The sequence below is a fragment of the Geotrypetes seraphini genome, chromosome 10 (genome assembly GCF_902459505.1).
Source record: "Geotrypetes seraphini chromosome 10, aGeoSer1.1, whole genome shotgun sequence".
Classification (NCBI taxonomy): Eukaryota; Metazoa; Chordata; class Amphibia; order Gymnophiona; family Dermophiidae; genus Geotrypetes; species Geotrypetes seraphini.
This window is the reverse complement of record NC_047093.1, coordinates 50967758-50988466: the sequence shown is the minus strand read 5'-3', so window position 1 is coordinate 50988466 and position 20709 is coordinate 50967758. Positions and strand designations below refer to the sequence as shown.

Below are 20709 nucleotides of genomic sequence, written 5' to 3'. Positions count from 1 at the left end.
AGGTAAATGACCTGTACAATCTTATTCCACAATAACTGATCTCTAGAGCTGTTAATCACTAGCTTTTATCTTTGTTAATTATACTCAGTTTGTAGCATCTTTTAATCATTGTAAACCGCATAGAACTTCATATCCTGCGGTATATAAACTGTTGTTGTTATTATTATTAATGTGTCTGTGTAAAGGAGGTTTTACTGACTACCTGGACCTGGTGCCATTGATTTGATAGACTGGAAGAAGCAAGGATTAAAGAGTGTGAATATAACCATGTCCATTACTTAAAGAGTGCCCTAAGGCAATGAAATCTAGATGAGGAGTCAGGAAGAGGCTGCCCTGCTAGTGTAGTGCATACTCTTGATTACTCTTGTGTCTCACAGGCAGAGCATGAACTGCGTGTGGCTCAGACAGAGTTTGATCGTCAAGCAGAGGTGACACGCCTTCTGCTGGAGGGAATCAGCAGCACCCACGTGAGTACCCAGCAGTGGTGATGAGTGACGGTGATGAGTAGCTAGAATCCTTCAGAGGCTGCCTGTTCTGTTTTTTTTAGCCTGTCCTCCCAAAGGTGCTCAGAACAGATTACAAATCAGGTACTCGAGCATTTTCCTTATCTGTCTAAGTGAGCTCACTATCTAATGGACCTGAGGCAATCGAGGATTAAGTGACTTACCCAGGATCACAGGGAACAGCGCAGGGTTTGAACCCACAACGTCAGGGTGCCGAAGCTGTAGCTCTAACCACTACACCACACACTCGTCTACAAATTGCACACATTATACAAACACCCTGTGAGATTTGTTATATTACAAACCTACTGTATATTACCTTTTTTTTTTTTTTTTACTGGGGGATCTGTATGACATGATAGTTCTCCAGTTTCATGCTACTGAGGCAGAATATGCTGACTTAACACAGTATATTTAAATTTTATTATTAAATATAAAACAGTACATCAGTTGACATATTTTAATTCTTTATATTACTAAATAACCAGGAACAATACCCACAGCTCAAGTATCTGTAAAAGCAATCATAGTATTTTATGTGTCGTACACCAGTGTTTTTCAACCTTTTTACACCTATGGACCGGCAGAAATAAAAAACTTATTCTGTGGACCGGCATCGGTCCGTGGACCGGCGGTTGAAGAACACTGGGCTAAGTCGTGGGCCAGACCACGCCCATCGCTATCCAATGTCCACCACAGACCCAGCCCCCCATAATAGTACTAATTGCACCTTGCACATCCCTTACCTCATCTGGAAGCCTTCCCTCTGACGTTGCAACGTCAGAGAGAAGGGGTCAGGTGCAGGATGCCCGTGGCTTTGTGCACTGAATCAGTTAGGAAGAGGGAGCTGGCTCGAAGATAAACGCTACATCGATCGCACCGTGGACCGGCGGTTGAAGAACACTGTTTTGGGCCTGATGCACATGCTGGCCCTGTGGACCGGCACTGGTCCATGGACTGGTGGTTGAAGAACACTGTTGTACACAATATCAAAATTACAAAGCAAAATATTTAATTAAAACAAATACTTCAGTCTGGTGAAGCTCTTTTTTTTTTTTTTCTTTCTCTTATGTGATCAGTTCTAAAGTGAGTGAATGGTGGTGATGACCCTACTCCCTCCCTCAAGCTGAGGTTGTTTTCTCTGTGCTTTTTTCCCCCCCTAACAGGTGAACCACCTTCGCTGCCTGCATGAGTTCGTAGAAGCTCAAGCTGCTTATTATGCTCAGTGCTACCAGCACATGCTGGACCTGCAGAAGCAGCTGAGCAGGTGCTGAAAAAAATAATTCAGTTTCTTCGTTTTCATCCCTTTCTATTGTCCCTCTATTCACTTGTCTTTTTCATTTACCACTTTACACTGTGTTCATAGCCATTGCTATAAATATCAGCAATTGAGAGAAAAATTGGTGCTACTTGCAATTCTTCTTGGGCTCCTCAGGTTAACACAAAAACAAAAACTGTGGTTACAGATGTTCTGGAGATAATTTATTAAACACTGGCATATAAAACCATGAACATTCAATTTAAAAAGTACAATGATAAAAAAATACTGTGATAAAAATCGAACCAGACCCAACGCGGTCCGTGTTTCAGCGAACACGCCTTCCTCAGGGGTCCAGTGGTTTGCAAACTCACATATAAAGAATTGGACTGAAAACAGTCTATTGTCTTTAAACATGTGAGCTACTTCAGCTTGTCTGCGGTGTCCTTTGCTCACATGTTTAAAAGACAATAGACTGTTTTCAGTCCAATTCTTTATATGTGAGTTTGCAAACCATTGGACCCCTGAGGAAGGCGTGTCCGCCAAAACACAGACCGTGTAGGGTCCAGTTGGATTTTTATCACAGTATTTTTTATCATTGTACTTTTTAAATTTAATTTATATGCCAGTGTTTAATAAATTACCTCCAGAACATCTGTATCCACAGTTTTTGTTTTCATCGATGGATTGTTTTCACTGTGGATCATTGGGTCTCCCCATTTTTCTTTGTTGTGCTCCTCAGGTTAACAAATGAATATATGAAATCTGGAAGCCTTAACCATATGGTTGTAGATCACTTATCCCCTCTGCAGATGTGCACACACTGTCCCTTTCCTTCATCATTCTTTCCCCAACCCCAACTCATCTCCCTTCAATATTCTCTCTCAGTTTGTCTTCCTCCAAGTCATATCTGTCTATTCATTTCTTTGCCCCATCCCCCTGCTCATATCCTCTTTCACACATGTCCCCCAACCCGCAGATCCTTCACCTCACATGTTTATTATCCATCCCATCTCCCCTTACCCTTTGTTGTGCCCCACCCCCCGGATCCTTTACCTCGCTTGTTTATCATCCATACCATCTCCCCTTACCCTTTGTTGGTCCCCCACCCTCGGATTCTTTACCTCGCTTGTTTATCATCCATACCATCTCCTCTTACCCTTTGTTGGTCCCCCACCCTCGGATCCTTTATCTCGCTTGTTTATCATCCATACCATCTCCCCTTACCCTTTGTTGGTCCCCCACCCTCTGATCCTTTACCTCGCTTGTTTATCATTCATACCATCTCCCCTTACCCTTTGTTGGTCCCCCACCCTCTGATCCTTTACCTCGCTTGTTTATCATTCATACCATCTCCCCTTACCCTTTGTTGGTCCCCCACCCTCGGATCCTTTACCTCGCTTGTTTATCATCTATACCATTTCCCCTTACCCTTTGTTGGTCCCCCACCCTCTGATCCTTTACCTCGCTTGTTTATCATCCATACCATCTCCCTTTCCACACATGTCTTCTTACCCTCTTGTCCTTGGGATTTCCCCCTCCCTTACCAGTTTCCTCCAGCAACTCTCTCCTTCCATCCATGTTCTGCTTATCTATTGCTTCATCTCCATTTATTTTTATTAGCTTCTTGCTATCCTCCCCCCCCTCCCAAATACTTTCCCCAGCATTTTTCCCTGAACCCTGGCTGCTGACTCTAGTTGTTGGACAATGCAGCTCTCCTGGTTGAACCTCTGTTGCTGCTGTGGCCGCCTTGCAGGCTGAGCAACATGGTCCTCAAAATCTGTGCTGTTCCGAGTTTCATGAGGAGAGCACATGCTGGAAGAGCTGCCCAGTACAAAAAGCTAGAGTACGAGCTAGGTTTCAAACGGGGCTCCACATGCCTGCCTAAATGTCTGTGCAGTTGCACTGGACTTATTTCTAACTAGTAGAATGAGGTGGGTAATAATACTTCTGTACAAACCTTGATAAGCAAAGGTTTTATGCCCAGTTCAGGATAATGTATCTACAAAACAATGGAACAAAAGAGGCCTATCAGTCTTTGGGGGTGGGGGGGTAGGTGCTAGGTGGCACTTTAAAAAAATGTGGTGGCTGAGCAAAAATTGAATTTAAAACATTCCTTATATACCTCAAATCTACATATCTGAGAGTAATATGTGGCAGGTACTTTTTGCTGTTTGATGGTTTTCACAAATGTTTTGTATTTTTATCTGTGCTCACAGTTCCAAAGGACAAGTGTAAGTACATCCTCGGCATAAGGCAAGCGGGCCACTTCCTTTTCTGTCTCATTAGGCAGCTAATTTGTAAAAATTTTATTATGCACTATTTTGATCATTTTAGTGTCTCTAATTATTTTTAACTTTTTTTAGTTCTATTCAACTTTTTATTTATTTATTTTTTTTACTATTGTAAACCGCATAGAACGCAGCCTTGCAGTATATAAACTGATTATTATTATTATTTTTAATTTACAGAAATAACAAGCAGATAGTCTTACCTGACCTCTGTCTGCGTGTTTTCCCTTAAGGTTTTGTGGCACATCTGTAGTAAATGTGGACTCTACATCAGCCCTCACTCTGTCTGCTGTTGAAGCATCCAGCCCAGCCCCTGCTACTACCAGTTCCCTGTGTACCAGTGATGTGAAACCTCCAGTCAGTGGCACCAGGAAAGCACGAGTTCTGTATGATTATGAAGCAGCTGACAGCAGTGAGCTTGCACTATTAGCAGATGAGGTTGGTAGGTCTTTGATGAAGTAATTGAGTTTAGATCACTTTCCAAAGTCGGTTGCAACTAAGCCTAGGGAAAATAAAATATCGTTGGCCTGTGCCTCCTGTCAAGCCTATGCTATGACCTAGGGGCTCCAATACTACGGTAAATACCATCTCCCTCCTCCCCCCCCTCCCCAGACGGGTGATGCTGAACATGAATAGCATGCAAATTATATGCATGCTATTTGTGCAGAGCAGCCCTGGTAAAAGGGGAACTGTGCCTGCTCAGAAACGCAATTGCTAGACACAGCTCCTCCCCCCATACCTCCTCTCAGATAAAACTATTTTTCATCTGCTGCTGCTCTCCATGTCAACTGAGATGATCGCAGCAGGGAAATCCCCGATCAGCTGAGCAAGCAGGACTCCCCTAAGCTGCCTTTCCCTGCTCCTCAGCTGTTTGGGGCTCTCCCTGCTGGCTCAGCTGATAGCGGATCAGCAGCTTTGGGGGAGTCCTGCCGGCTCAGCTTATCAGGGATTCCCCTGCAATTATCAGCTGAACCGGCAGGGAGAGCCTCGGATTCCTCCAATCACCCCCCCCCCAGAGGCCTCCAAATAGCCCCCATATCCCCTACCACCAAGCCCCTACCCCCCAAAAAACATGGTGGTCTGTGGGCTGCAAATTTGCATATAATGAAGGCAGTGTATGTAAATCAAGTTTATGCATATTCATTTAGGATATCTTGAAAACTTGACTGGCCAGGGAGTATTCCAGGACCGAGTTGAGAAACACTGGTTTAGAAGTCATGGTGGTCTAAAGGCCTTGCTGAGGCAGGAATGATAGCCAGTCACTTCTGCCCACAACAGTTCTAATCTCAAAATGTTTGCCAAGACTGCCTATGGGAGGTTGAGGCAGCCATTTTGAGAATGGAACCAGCATAGACAGGAGAAATTCCCAGGAGACTAGACCATCAGGGCTTCTAATGTAGGCTTGGGAGTGGTGATGGTGGAGGAGGGAGTGTGGCAAATTTTGGCTGCAGATTTGGTTTTGCTCATCCTTTACTGTAAGCAGTAGGTGAGGGGGGGGAGGTAGAGTGCCTTGGGTGCTGTCTTGGCAGGCAGGGATCTCAAGGCCCACCAAGTGAAGGCTCCTGGTATTTCTTCTCTTCCACTGGTGATTCAAGGGTTTTGAATTCCACTACATAGGATGAGCATTAATATTTATCTAATCTAATTGGAACCAGTACAGGTTCTAGGTGATTTACAAGTTGGAAGGGCAGTAAGGAGGTTAGGGGAAGTGGTTATATTGCATCAATGGGAGTCAGATACTTTGTTGCAGGTAAATAGGGTGAAGGAGGGGAGAGGTTATATAGTTCAGAAAAGAGGGATAAACACATTGGGGGTGAAGATGTGTTAATAGCAGATTATGGTCAATGGTGTCAAACGCAGAAGAGAGATCTAAGGAGATAAGGACTGACTGGTGGTGGTTGAAATGGTAAAGCATTTTTGTAGTTAGGCCTATAAGTGAGAGTTCAGTAGAGTGGTGTTGGCCAAAGCCAGTTTGATTGGGATGTAAAGCCTTTGTTTTCGATGAAGTCTGAGACTTGGGTAAAAGACCATTTTTTCAGTGAGTTTAGCCAGACAAGGTAAACTAGCTATAGGCTAATTTGAAATTTCTTGGATACTAGTTTTATGGTCCTTGATAATTGGGTAAATAATTGCTTGTTTCCAGATTTTGGGTAGGGATCCTGTGGTTAAACTAGATCTAACCAAGTCAGTGATGTATGGACCAAAAATAGAAAAGAATCGTTTCAAGAAGAAAGGTGGAATAATTTCTATATGGGTCCCTTTTATATTTAGTGTGTTAAGGCATCTTTGAATATCCAGAAGGTCGGAAGAGTAAACCGAGAGCATTTAGAGAAAGATAGGTTTGTTGAAGCATTTGTATCGGTAAGATCTTTAGGACTGAGAGAAATAAGTTTATTGTTACTGTGACCTATCTGCAAAAAAGAATCTCTAATTTTTTTAACTTTATTGATGAAATGGGTAGCAAGAAACTGAGCCGATGGAATTTGGTTGTTTCTTTTTTCTTTGTTGTAAGAGACTTGACTATTGCATATAATGCAGAGGTGTTTTTGGCCTTGTTAATTTGTTTGGAATAGTATTCTTGAGGGTGTAAGTAAGAAATCGTGACCTGCCGAAGCTTTTTGCATTTATTTCTCCTCTTTTCTGTTGATCGGGCGGTTACCGCAGATGGCCAGTATTTGATAGGTTGGGAAGTAGTTGCAATTGACAGAGCCTTGGTCTAGTGCAGGGGTAGGGAACTCCGGTCCTCGAGAGCCGTATTCTAGTTGGGTTTTCAGGATTTCCTCAATGAATATGCATGAGATTTATTTGCATGCACTGATTTAAATGCATATTCATTGGGGAAATCCTGAAAACCCGACTGGAATACAGCTCTTGAGGACCGGAGTTCCCTACCCTTGGTCTAGTATTTGGATGTAATCATGTGGCCTGGGGGTACCTTTGGGCTGGCCAATAAGGAAGTTTGATTCTGCAGCACTAGGTGATAAGTCCCAAGATTGGTGAGGCCTAGTGCTATTGGATATATCAGGTATAGCCATTTCATGGTTGCTGGTTCCACAGTGGGTTTTGGTGTGTGGTTTCCTCAGACAAGGTGGACTCGTGCAATTTCTGGTGGATTTAGGCAGGGATTTCTGCTGGATCTTCTTGTTCCATGTGTAGGGCCGCACAAAAGGTCCTTTGGAGTGACTGGAACTACCCCTCTGGTACACGTAAGGCAGGCTGTGGGCAAGGAGTGGTGGGTCTAGGTCGTCGGTGGGCTCAGTAGCATGGCGGTGCATGGGAAAAGAGGGAAGTGGTGTACTGCCCTACTGCTTGGTTGCCATATGAGCACTGGTGCTTGGTGGTGTAATGGGAGATTTGTCGGCAGTGTGGCGGGAGCTGTTAAGTTTTCAGTCCTGATTGGAAGGTGAGGCTGAAGGGGTTTTCCAGGTGTTCAGGGCTGGCGCAAAGAGTTGTACAAATTAGTGTACCTTAGGCACGTCACTTTAAATGGGGTTGCGCCTCATGTGCATTGGCAACAGAGTGATCCCCACATCAGCCTAACTTGGTGCACTCCCTGATGGCCAATGCAGATGGCTGGAATGGAGGGCGCTCCAGGTAGAATGGAGTTGCTCTCCCTACCCCCTCTTGCTGCTGATCCAGGTCAGGGGGGAGGAGAAGCGGCTCCTTTATGATTGTCTTTACATTTTGTAAAATATCTTGAATCTTGTTAAAAAATAAAAAACCAGGTTAGCGTGTCTAAAACTAGTCGTCTTGTACATGTCTGATGCACCCTCTCCTGCTCATGGATTATAGAAATAGAAGGACAGCAGGTGGCGGTATGGACAATGAACTATGTAACTAATCCCTTTTTTTCTCCTTCCAGCTTATTATGGTATACAGTCTGCCTGGCATGGACCCTGATTGGTTGATAGGAGAACGAGGCAATCAAAAAGGGAAAGTCCCTGTTACATACTTAGAACTGCTCAGTTAGACTGAAGCTGCAAGCAAAACCCTTTCAAGCTGAGTACATTCCTGTCTCTACCCACACCTCAGCCTTTTCCTGCATTCTTGGGATGTTCCCCCCCCCCCCCCTAGCATCTAACTGCAAAATGCTGACATCATTTGTTGCAGAAATGACATTCTATCTAAGCCAGAGCTTTTTTTTTTTTTTTGTACTTAATCTGAGTTTGTACATTTCATGATGAGACTTGTAGCCTCTCACTCAGTGGATGGTTTTTTTTTTTCTCTTGCTTTTAAGTACAGCTATTTAAGGCAGATTGAACACTAGCTCTCAGAAATAAAGGCCCAGAGACTATGGCGTGACTTATAGTTTACTTATTATGAGCTATCATAACTTTGTACTTGACAAATGGATGTAGGAAACTTCCAGGAGCCTAATCAGGATATAACAAACATGGTTTTAAAATAAATCATAATGACCCTTTTGAGGATACATCAAGCATTTGCTTTTGGTTTGCTTTAATGTACCACCAGTTACTTAGCTAAGGTGTTTATGTATGAAAATACAGTGACATATTTGTAACTATAACTAGAGCTGGTCTTTATCCAAAAGTGTAAAGAGCAGATACTACCTGTGTGGAGACTAGAATGCAGTTCTGTAAATACTGCTCAAGTAAACTCGAGGGAGGGGACTAATAACTGGGTCCTGTAGCAGAGGGCATATGCTGGATTTGCTGTATATCGTGTAATGTTGCTGTATTGGCCTTGACAACCTTCAGCTATTAGGGCAGGGGAAGGGAACTCTGGTCCTCGAGAGCCGTATTCCAGTCGGGTTTTCAGGATTTCCTCAATGAATATGCATTGAAAGCAGTGCATGCGAATAGATCTTATGCATATTCATTGGGGAAAGCCTGAAAACCCGACTGGAATACGGCTCTCGAGGACTGGAGTTCCCTACCCCTGTATTAGGGGATGCTCTTTGCATTTAAGGCCTTAACTGAATACTAAAACAGGTACACGCATAAACATACTACATGCCAAGCAGCATAAGCTCACAACAATCTTTACGCACTTCTCTAGAGAAATCTACTCTGACCTGTTTCAACCAGTCCAAATGTGTGTATTTCTTACCCTAGCAGTAGCTTTTCTACTGCTATCACTAGTGGCTTGCTGTTCTAAAAACAACATTGCCTGGCTCATACATCCAAAGGTAGTATATTAAATCAAATGCAAAATTGATTGGGGCCCCTACTGTGAGCACTTACAAAGGAAATCCCTAATTGGTTGAGGCGCCTCAGGCCCCTCAGCCAATCAGGGCCTTAGGCCCCTCCCCATGCACCAAATGATTCACTGTGGCAGGGCCTAAGGCAGTCATTCCACGCTGGCGCTAGCCAGAGGAGCAGAACCCTGCTCCCAACCAAAAAGTACCGGGGAGGGGGTGTGGGCTAGGTCTATGCAATTTATTTGCACTGTAAGGACTCAACTCCACCCATACAATTCTTTCAGCTTGGGATTCGCGTTCAAGTGTGCCTGCATAGCCCCTGCTTGTCTCCAGAGAAAGCAAAGTTGCTTTCCTGTAACAGGTGTTCTCTGTAGACAGCAGTGGAATGCACCCACACTTGCCCACCAACCATCCCCTCAACTACTTACTTTCTTGATTGCTAGGGACAAAACTGACAGGGCAGAGGGAGGGACTTCTAGGAGTAGGGTCCCCTTGCACATGCCCAGTAAGCTCAAAGCTTACCATTAGCTAGGGAAGAGCACTGGCACTCAGGCTCAGTCAGAGGACTTCACCTTCAAGTATGGCTACATTCCCTTGCTGTCTATGGAGAACACTTGTTACAGGAAAGGAACTTTGCTTTCTGGAGCCATATGAAAGTCCTACTTAAGTGATCCAGCTGTCATACACTCCAACACTGAAAACAAATGTCCTGAGCTCAGACAAAAGAAATAATAAGCTGACATAGACCATGAATAAACCATCAGGGCATCTCTTACATCCTCAGCCTACACCATTTGGGAATAATGTGATTCCTCCAATCCTCCTGCTCATCTAGGAAGCAGGTCTGTCTTGCCTTTACTCCACTTTTAATAATGCTGGTTTAATGATGAGGACTCCTTTCCAGCCCCAGTTCAAGAAGGAGCAAAATAAAATCCCCTCTTGAAATCTGGTTCTTTAATAGAAGTACCATATTGGGTCATTGTAATTTTGTCAAAATAGTTCCTTGGTTATATAAGCAAAACAAATGAAACTTGGCAATTTTACACATTTTACGATCTATTGAATGGAACTAATGCAGATTTTCATTTTTTGAAACTGGCATACGTAAAAAGCCTCAAAGTGGACTGAAAAAATAGATGTGCTAAAAAATTTCAAAGTTGAGCTTGCTGTTGCTCCTGTAAAATTTTGTCTATTTTGTGATATGACTGTTCTGAAATATACAATTTCAATTTATGTTACAATTTAGACTTTAATTTTTTTTATTTTTCAAAAAATGCTACAAATGGGGTATTTTCAACCAGCTCCATTAGAAACAGCATGTTCAATCCCCCTTAAAAAAGTTGATTTTGGTTTTTAATGTGAGTAAACAGTAGTGCTGCCCGAGTCACCGATTCACATCGGTGAATCAATTCGTTGTCTGAGAAAATTGGCCTCACTGATTCAGTGGCCCTTTGCTGCGTCACTGATGATATCATCGGTGATGCGGCAAAGAGAAACCCTACTAGGGCAGGTCATGAAGCAGCCCATTCAGAAGGCTGCTGCTGCTTTAGGAAGCCTCGAAGGTACAACAGGTTTCACAGTGGGAGAGGAGGAAAGCTGCTGCTGCTGCTGCTCAGGGGGATGGCAGGAGAGGAAAGATGCTGCACATGGGAGAGAGGAAGGGAGCGATGAAACAGGTAGAAAAGGGTTAGGGATAAATCCTTCAAATCATGGAGGGAAGGGAGACATGCATGGAGAAGAGAGGGGAAAATGTTGGATGGATGGTGCATGGGAGAGAGAAAGAAATTTTGCATGTGATAATGGAAGGGAATAGAGAGGGCACAAGGCAGGGAGAGAAATGGTAGACAATGGGAAAGAAACAAATGTTGGATATGACAGTGGAAGGATGAAAAAAAATAATTTTATTTTCTATTTTGTGATTACAATATGTTAGATTTGAAATGTGTATTCTGCCAGAGCTGGTGTTAGACAGCGAGCATGAGCTAGAACCTAACAGAAAAAGTATTTTTAATTTTGTTTACACCACAGTGCCATTGTGGGGTTGGAGAGAGAAAAGGGGGCTGGGGTGTGGTGAGTAGAAAGATTACAAAATAAATCTGTCAGGACATTTGAAAAAAAATACCCAATTGGGCAGGAAAAGTAAATTGAAAAATTGATTCAATATGCTGAATCAAATCAAAAAATGTTTCTCTGAATCGGACAGCACTAGTAAAACAGTGCCTGAAAATAAGGGTCAAATGTCCTAGATGTTTCTGTGGTAACAGCATATATTAACATCCAAATATGATAGCTCTTCAAGTTGTACTTGTTATGACTTTCTTTTGCATTTTTATAAGGAAAATGTTTGATTGCATTGGTCCATGGTGGCATTGCCACTACCTGTTCAAGAAATTTGAACCAGCAACCTCATCACTGTAGAAGTGACGTCCAATAGCCATGCAGTACCAGTCATGGTTGAGTCTCTTGGTTCAGGTTCTCAAGCCTGCAGTCTTGGTTTCTTCATCAAGGTTCCAAAGCTTTCACCGGGTATCTGTCTGATTCCTAAGCCAATGATTGGGCAGCTTAACCTCAAACCTAAAGTGGTCATCTTCTATTGGTTCCCAAGCAGTTCTGATTGTCTTTCTTCCTTCATTGCATTTTATTGCACTTGCATTTTATTGAACTTATGAGACACATTTGCCAAAATAGTTTCTGAAAACTGATATTGTTGCCCAAATGATGTAAGCAAAGAGCTTGGAAATGAGATATTGTTTTGGCACCTAACAAATGTCTTGTCTTTCAGGCCAGTAAAATGAGTTAGCAGGGCCATGTGGATGCATAAACTTTATCAAGGCATCATTTTCTTCCATTGATATTTCAACAAAATGCAAGCAATATTCTCAAGTCAGGCATTGTAGTGTCCTTATTGGCATTTCTGGCCATGAAGTAGGTGGTATCATTTGACACTTTGCTTAGAGAATGATTCGGGGACAAATTCTGTCCCCGTGAGTTATGTCCCATCCTTGCAAGCTCTGTCCTCATCCACACAAACCTCAAACAGTTGAGGACGGAGCTTGCAGGGATGTGGCAGAACAGAACTCACGGGGATGTGGACAAATTTGTCCCTGTGTCATTCTCTAGTTTTGAGTCGAGTGGTACAAATTGATGATGTGCTCTAGTCCCAGCTATTGTGCTGCTTTCTTGCCATCTTCTTGAAATTTCTTGTTTTCTTCTTTGCGCACAAATATGTATTTAATTCCATGTTTGTATTTATCACAGAGATTGAATAGGTATTTTGGTCAATATTTGATCATTCGATAGTCTTTGAAGGCTAATTTTAGCTGCTAATCTTTACATTGTTCCACTAATTCCATCACAAGGTAATTTGCCATGACTTGTACCAAAAAAATTCCATTGCACTTCAATATTGAACTTACTGTACTTTTAAAATTGCAAATGTTTATAGTTCTTGTATTGAGCAGCTGAGCCATCACTAAAATAGTAGATTCTGTTAACTTTTGTTTTTGTCTTTTGAATAAATACATGAACAGATATTGAGTCATGTTGCATGCAGTGTTCCCTCTAAGCGGGCGGGTGTTGTGAGCAAACTTTTTTCACTGTGAGCTAAAAATATCGGGCGCCAGCAAGTTATGAGCCAAATAAATATGTTGCTTTCTACCACAGAACTTCCTTACGTTTGTATGGAATCTATCCCCTTTCAACTTTAGAGAGTGCCCTCTCGTTCTCCCTGCCTTAGCTACTAAGTCTATTCCCTTCAGTACCTTGAATGTTTCTATCATGTCCCCTCTCAATCTCCTCTGCTCAAGGGAGAAGAGGCCCAGTTTCTCTAATCTTTCGCTGTACGGCAACTCCTCCAGCCCCTTAACCATTTTAGTTGCTCTTCTCTGGATCCTTTCGAGTAGTACCGTGTCCTTCTTAAAGTACCAGTGCTGGACGCAGTACTCCAGGTGAGGGCGTACCATGGCCCGGTACAGCAGCATGATAACCTTCTCTGTCTCTTCAGTCCAGCATCTGCCCCTTCCATTCACTGTCTGTCTTTCCCTGCCATCTCTCCTCCTGCCCCCCCCACCCCCCAATTTGGTCTAGCATCCATCATCTTCCTTCTGTTCCCCTCATGGTCTGGCATCTCTATCCTTCCCTCCCCCCTGTGGTTTTTAGCATATCTCTCTTCTCATTTCCTCCACTCAGATCTGATCATTCTCTGCTCTCTCTTCCCTTTTCTTCTCTGGTCTTCCTTCTCTATTTTCTGCCTCCATCTAAATTAAATTCTTTCTTACTATTTAGTCCCGTTTCCCTCTTTTCACTGTGTCTACACACAGCTTGTCACCCCTTTCCCTCACCCCTCCATTATCTTACTATTTTCTTCCCCCTTTATTTATCTCCTCCTTCCATCCAGTATGTGTTCTTTCCCCACTTCCATTCAGCATCTGCTCTCCCTTCTCAACTGACATCCATCTGCCTTCTGCTCTCTCTTCCTTCTTCTCACTTCCATCATCTGTCCCCTTCTCTCTCTCTCTCATCTCCTCCATTCCATCATCTGCCCCTTCTCTCTCTCTCTCTCCCCCCCCCCAACTTCCATCATCTGCCCCCCTTCCCCTCACCTTTGTGGGTCACTTTCTTTCCCCTGAGGGTGGCTCATGTCACAGGGGAAGCTTTGGCCGAGCAGAACCGCTTGATTGACAGTGGAACTTGCTTGATTGATGTCGATGCTGGGGCCCGTTGCCGTTTGAAGGAAAAAAAGGAACCTGTAAAGGCGAGAGGAAGGGAAACCTCCAGGACAGCTGCTTTTTGCCCTCCTTCAGCGGCCCAAGAGTTCAGACCAGCAGCGGCAGCTCTGTATGCTTTTAACTTCGGCACAGAGCTGCCCCTAATCAATAGTTTAGCGCGGTTTCATGAGGCAGCCTCGGGGCCTTTGATAGCCGGCCCGCTTCGATGATGCGATGTGGGCCGGCCTAGCAAAGGCCCCGAGGCTGCCTTATGAAACCGCGCTAAACTATTGATTAGGGGCAGCTCTGTGCCGAAGTTAAAAGCATACACAGCTGCCGCTGCTGGTCTGGAGGTGCGGAGACAAGGCAGGAGGCAAACGCGGTGGAAGGCAGGAGTCCCGGCACAGCGACTGCAACAGGAAGTTGCAAGTCAGCTGACGCCGGCCTTTCGTTGCGGCGGGGACCGAATCCTTCGCGGACCGGCAAGATTTTGTTTGCGGACCGGCGGTTGAAGAACTGTGCTCTACACTATGTGCGCTGTGACGAGAAACTTGTGCGCTGCGAGGTAATATTTTGAGCGCCAGCGCACCCCAGCGCAGCTTAGCGGGAACACTGGCATGTGATCTGTGATTATGCAAACATTAAATGACTTGTATGGTATGAGCTTCGTCGATGTAGTAGGCAACAAATGGATGTAATGTAGCTTGTGAATTTTCCCTGTGCCGCATCTTGAACAACAAAATAGTAATTTTCAGCAAAATCAATCAGAATGATCAATTCACTTTCTTCTAAACTGGATTTCAAGTATTCGCTTTGTTTTGAAATAAAGTGGTGGTATCAGCTTACAAATTTTGTTTGCAAGTTTGCTAATAAAATCATCCAGTGTTATAGTTTGCTTATTTGTAGTGTTTCACAATCAATATGGACCTTCTGCTTGAATTTGATCAATTTATCCTAATCCTTGAATGTTTCTTCCAAATAAACTGTCAGTGCTTCCTCACCGGGACAGTTTTGCCATCGTTGTAGCATGCAATCTTTGGAGCTCAAATTGCTACACTAGTTGTCTTTCATATTTGTACCTTGCAACATGAGTTTGATGTTCTCATGCAAATGCAGACAGAATGAATGTCTGAAGCACCAACAGTTATACAACACTTTGGTCTAAACCAGTGTTTCTCAACACGTGGATTCACCCACTGCAGATAAGCTTTGGTTAATTGTGACAGAAGTATCTCTTTCAAAGTCATGAGAAGATGAGGACAACGCAACTGCAGTTTCTACCATGGAAGCAAATGCAGCTTTACATTTAGGGCAAATTTTCTGACCTGGTTTACAGGAGCCACAGAAGACAATTTTTTTATTGCATCCATTTTGAGGTTTTTGTCTGTTTCAAAAAATGAAAATCTTCATTAATTTCATTGAATAGATCATAAAAAGTTGTAGTATAAGGTCACCAAGTTTCATTTGTTTTGCTTATATTTGACAAATTTGTGAAAATTTTGCAGGGATACTGTATATAGTGTGTACTGTATGGTCTGTACTGTATATGGTCACAGTATAATATCAAACAAAAAGCTATAATCTCCACAAGTATTCCACTTGTGAATCTTAAACTTTACCAAAGTTAGTTTGAGCCATATAAGATTGAGCATACAAAGTTCCATCAAAATCCGTGATGGTGAGGTGGGGTACTTTTCTAAAATTATACCACTTAACATGGAATGACCCCGATAATGTATTCCAGGATAGCTTACCCTGGCCCTAGCTTCTGAAGGAATAGCAATCTAATATTCTATAACTGTATGTTAAACCCACTAGATTTCTGTGAAAGCTTAATTACCTTTTTCACTTTCAAGCATAATCTACTGTCTGTTTGTACTGCCTTAAACAACTGTCTGATTACTAATCTTTGTAAACGGCATAGAACTTAACGGTAATACAGTAGAGAAATCGATGTTTATGTTATGTTCGTGGAACAGATGTCAAATGTTTGCTAACCATCACACAAGGTTACCATCTCTTTTAAAACATTCCCCTTATGTGTACTGAATCTCATATTTATAAACAAAATGGTTTTATTATCAGTATAAATAGAACATGGTTACAAAAATGGAACAATAATATCTATTCCAACCCTCTGATGGTGTTCCTTGGCACACTGCAGAATTCAAATTCATTCACAAAAAGAAGCAATATTAAATGGGGGTACTGTGGAGCTCAAGCTTTGGATTTACAATCAGCCATAGGGGCTGCTTCATCTAGGAACTCTGAGTTGCCTATCCTAGAGTCAAGGTAATGCCCAGAAGAAAACATTTTGAAACTTCAAGTCTGTAAATCTTGCTTGCATCCCTCTTAGAATCTATCTGAGGTATTAACAAAATTTAAACAAGCAGTATTGACTCTGCTTCCCGAATCACAGGAGTTATATGTTCACTCAGTCACTTCAGTGCAATGGGAATAAATTCCCTCAAACTACTGCCAGAAGGAAGAGGAGAAAACCCATAGGGCTAAGCCTTCAGTGTTTCTGCAGTCCACCACAGGAGGAACACGGAAGCTTTCAGGGCAGAACAAATTGAGGAATCTCAGCACAGAGCCTCTTGGTCTTATCTCTGTACATGTCGAACAAATGCTTGTACGAGTTGGATCATAGGCTCCTGCCCCTCAGTTCCCACTCTGGAGAGGGAGGAGGGCAGAACTCCTCCAGCAGGGGAGGAGGGGCCTCCACGGCGAAAGTAACGAGACAGGCTGGAGAGCAGGGTACTCTGAAATGGAAAGCAGGCATTGGGGAATGATTAGAATGCTGAATTTTGCTAATAGTATATGCAGAACATACATGATATTGAACATTAAGGTCTGAATACTAAAGAGAAGGATTCCCAAACACTTTGCCTTCACATTACATTAAAGTTGGATCCAGAGCATTCTCACATCTGGATCCTCTTACTCTGCTTAATTACTCAGATTATGGATTGTATCTAGATTGGCAGCTAATTTCCTGTTGTAGAATTGTAACTAATTACGGTTCAAACAATTTTTATTGATGCAAACAAGAGAGTAAGCAAAACAATGGCATAAAAGGGTTCACAGCAACGAACAATGAAGCATCTTCCCATCAACAACCCCCCCGGCCAATTCTGCCCATATCAGCAAGGCCTGAGTCGGTGAAATGGCACCCCGAGGCCCTGGACTCTTATGAGCCCCGAAGAAGGCCACTCCACCTCCCACTCATCCCTAAAGATTATACCTGTAACTAAGTGCCAGAACCCAATGGAACACCCCCCTCCCCCTTCCCACAACTCTCTCCCCTCCCCCGGTAATCTCCACCCCGCCCCACTGTGTCTCACCACGGCTCTCTCACCTCAGCAACAGCTGAGTGCCCAGATTAGGACACCCATCATAATACCTCACTTCGTCCCTTTGGATGTAAGGAATGCAGATATGGCTCCCATATATTCAAGAACATTAGCTTCCGCTTCCTAGACCCCCCCCACCCCTCGCTTCCCAAGTAGCCAACTGATGCAACTGGTTCCTCCAATGCTAAAACCGGAGGGTCCTGGACCATCCAGTATTGGAGAATACATTTTGATAACTAATTAAAACATAGCAAACAAAGAAGTGTAACTAAATAGTTTTCTTAATAGAAAGATGTGAACAACTGAGTACCCCTAGGATCTGTACTGGGACCTGTGTTAATAAATAAATTAATCTTAAAAAGAAAGCAATAACTGACCAAAAAGTGCAGATTACATATTTGTTACATAGTATATACATGTTGTAGATTAATAGTAAATAGAATTGACCACCACTTTGACTGCTTGTGCCAGAAAGGTTGGTATAAATACTATAAACTAGTGAATGAATAACATCAAAATATTCTTAAGTAATTAAATCAGGAATGGATTACAAGGAGCTGTAAAAGAACTTTACCAAATTTGGGGGCTGGACATCTAAAATAGCAGATAATATATTAGACACATGCAAAGTGAAGCACATATGGAAAATAATGAATTCCCAACATCCTTTTGTCACCTAGCAGCACTACCCTTCCACCTCCCTCAATACAAGACTAGACCAAGGACAAACAGAAGACAAGCACAAACAACCAGGAAATACAGTGTCCAGCAGGAGCCCCAAACACTGCCCCCCTGTTTACCAGCAGTTCCACATTCAGCTTTCTAGGTTTTCCTTCTGGAGTCTGGGGAGGTGAAACCAAAGCACACCACCATGTCTCACTGCGCCCTGGCCAAGGGAGGAACAATGGGAGGGAGTGTAATACCCCAAGGAAATTCTGGGATCCTGTACTGATCACATAGTTTCAGAGGCTTCAGCTTATGCCTGTCGACCAGCAGATGGAGAAGGAAAAAAAAAAGAAAAGAAGTCCTGTGTGCTTCACCCAATAAGGACATCATGCAGGCTTTACTGCTCGGTATTTCTTATGACAAAGCAATGGACCATCTCTTTTCCATTTCATTCAGCAGAGGGAGAACTGCCTTCTCTGCATGCCACTTGTCAAAACTGCCAAATTCTCAAGTACAGTAAAGAGAGAAAGCAATTCTGAAACTAAAAAAGCATGACTAAGACATGCTTCTCAAAAACTATAGCACTTGAAAAGCGACTCTCAAGCCATAACAGATTTCTTGCGTCAGAATCTCTTCTAAATGGGAAATTTAAGGATGATGAAATGTTTTAGACAGATTAAGCTGGTTAATTTAATAAGAAAACTGTCGTAGAGAGATGTGAAGTGGAAAAAATTCTGTTTTCCATATGGCCAGAGTTATAGAAAGTGTTCCAGATCTTCAGAACCAGTCTATGTGGTAAGTGAAAAAGTGCCCAATGGCCAATTTCAATCAACTGTTATTAAGTGCAAAGGCCACCTGAAACAGGTAGCATTTGCCTGGATCAAGAGGTGTAAATTTGTATTCTGGAAATAAGCACTGCAGATAAAAGAAGTACAATCAGTCTGCCGAAGAGCCATGCAAAATTAAGAAACTAATAAGTGTGAATTAAAACAGCAACAACACTTCCCACAGGAGTAACTAACAGAGAAATACTGTTGGAAATTGAATTGGAAAAGGACCCTCAGAAACATCCCCACAGCTCACCAGCTATGCCAGATGAACCAAAGGCCACTGTTTTAATCTCCTCTAGCCTACCAAAAACACGAGATCTCGCAGAAAAAAATGCACTCCATGCAAATCCTGAAAGAAAACAGACAGGGCGGGGGCTGTGCCAATCTGGAGAGAAAATTAGCAGATAAGAACCTAATTTCTCCTTTAAGCATCTCTCCAGACTGGCACAACTCACTGATGGAACGTACCAAAGCAGTAGCCATCATGGGTGAGACCCCCAAAGGGCCGCCACAAGCAAGAGCTCCCTGAACACCGTGTCCTAACACGCCTGAACATCCACACGGTAGTGCCACGCAAAGTATTGGAGAGAGGACCAAACCGCCACTTTACAGACACCTACCAGAGGTACCTAAGATTCAGCCTGACCTCGAGTACAATGAGCTTCGAGGAATTCTGGAACCAACTTCTTTTGAAGAAGATACACTGAAGCAATAGACTCCTTGATCCAGCACGCAATGGTAGCCTTGGAAGCACCATCCCCCTTACGAGGACACGATCCAATTTATGGAAATCCTGGGTCTGCTGAACATAAGAGTGGAGGACCCGACAGACATCCGACTTGTGCAACTGTCTCTGTTCCAAAGAGCCCTCCCGACTACCTAAGACCAGGAGGATCACAGACTGGTTGAAATGACCAGTCTGTGATCCACCACTGGATCCACTGGAAGAAACCACCACTGGAAGAAAAGAAGGATCAGTCGCAGCACGACCCGCTCCCTAAAAAACGCCAGGAAGAGAGGCCTACAGAGAAAGCCTGCAGCTCAGAAACACGTCTCACAGAAGAAAGGTCACCAGGAAGACCGCCTTAAGAGTAAGGTCCTTCAAAGTGCAGGAGCCCAGAGGCTCAAAAGGAGGGCACACGAGCACGGACAGAACCAGACTTAGATCCCAGGCCAAAACCGAAGGCCACACCAGAGGCCGGAGCAATTTGGCCACCCTCAAAAAACAAATTGCATTTGGGGAAGAGGTCAAACGCCAACCATGCAGCATACCACAAAAAGCAGACAAAACTGCAAGCTGAATGCGGAGGGACAACCAGGCAAGGCCCCTTTCCAGGCCATCCTGCAAGAACTCCAAGATGTGAGGCAACAAGGCGTAAACAGGAACCACGTCACTCGTTAACACCACTTCTCAAAGATAAGCCAAACTCACACATAAGCCCAAGAGAGTAGAAATCATTTTATCTGAATAACCTTTCTTACTTAGGGTTTCAATATGAAAAGACAGAACCCGGAGCACCCTGTTGACTCCCTTCAGATCCAATATGGTCCCAAAAGACCCCTCTTTCTTGGGCATCACGAAATAAATGGAATACCTGCCGATGCAAAACTCCCGAGGAGGCACAGCTACTACAACTTTGAGGTCGAGCAACCGCTGTAGGACCTGACGAAAAGCCCAGTTCTTCCAAGCAGCCTGATAAGAAGAGGAAACAATCCGGCAACGACCAGGCAAACTCCAAATCATATCCGTCCTGAATCACCTCCAGGACCCACTGATCCGTCGTGATAATGGACCACTCCTGGTAAAACTCCCGCAACTGGTGCCAGGGGAAGCTCACAAGGAGTCATTGCACTGGACGGGCAAGCAGGGGGCCACCGGAGGAGTCCTGCCCACCCTGGCAGGCTCCTGAAAGGACTGCATTCGCTGATAGAACTGGCCCC

General features: G+C 43.5%; 2 protein-coding genes across 6 annotated transcripts in view; one reads left to right on the top strand and one right to left on the bottom strand.

The window, feature by feature from the left end:
- The window catches only part of SH3GLB2 (SH3 domain containing GRB2 like, endophilin B2), a 50470-nt gene extending 41980 nt beyond the window's left edge, over nucleotides 1-8490 (top strand). For both annotated transcript variants that reach the window (XM_033961401.1, XM_033961400.1), the window contains 4 exons: nucleotides 378-467; nucleotides 1670-1770; nucleotides 4286-4490; nucleotides 7915-8490. In XM_033961401.1, the coding sequence (XP_033817292.1) occupies nucleotides 378-467; nucleotides 1670-1770; nucleotides 4286-4490; nucleotides 7915-8022 (504 nt within the window). In that variant the 3' untranslated portion in view covers nucleotides 8023-8490. The remainder of the gene's footprint in view (nucleotides 1-377; nucleotides 468-1669; nucleotides 1771-4285; nucleotides 4491-7914) is intronic.
- Nucleotides 8491-15488: 6998 nt separating this feature from the next.
- NUP188 (nucleoporin 188) overlaps nucleotides 15489-20709 on the bottom strand; it is a 198761-nt gene continuing 193540 nt past the window's right edge. Inside the window, exon 44 of one of the 4 annotated variants that reach the window (XM_033962010.1) lies at nucleotides 15489-16681. In XM_033962010.1, the coding sequence (XP_033817901.1) occupies nucleotides 16523-16681 (159 nt within the window). In that variant the 3' untranslated portion in view covers nucleotides 15489-16522. The remainder of the gene's footprint in view (nucleotides 16682-20709) is intronic. The other 3 variants (XM_033962011.1, XM_033962013.1, XM_033962014.1) reach the window with 3 other exon arrangements.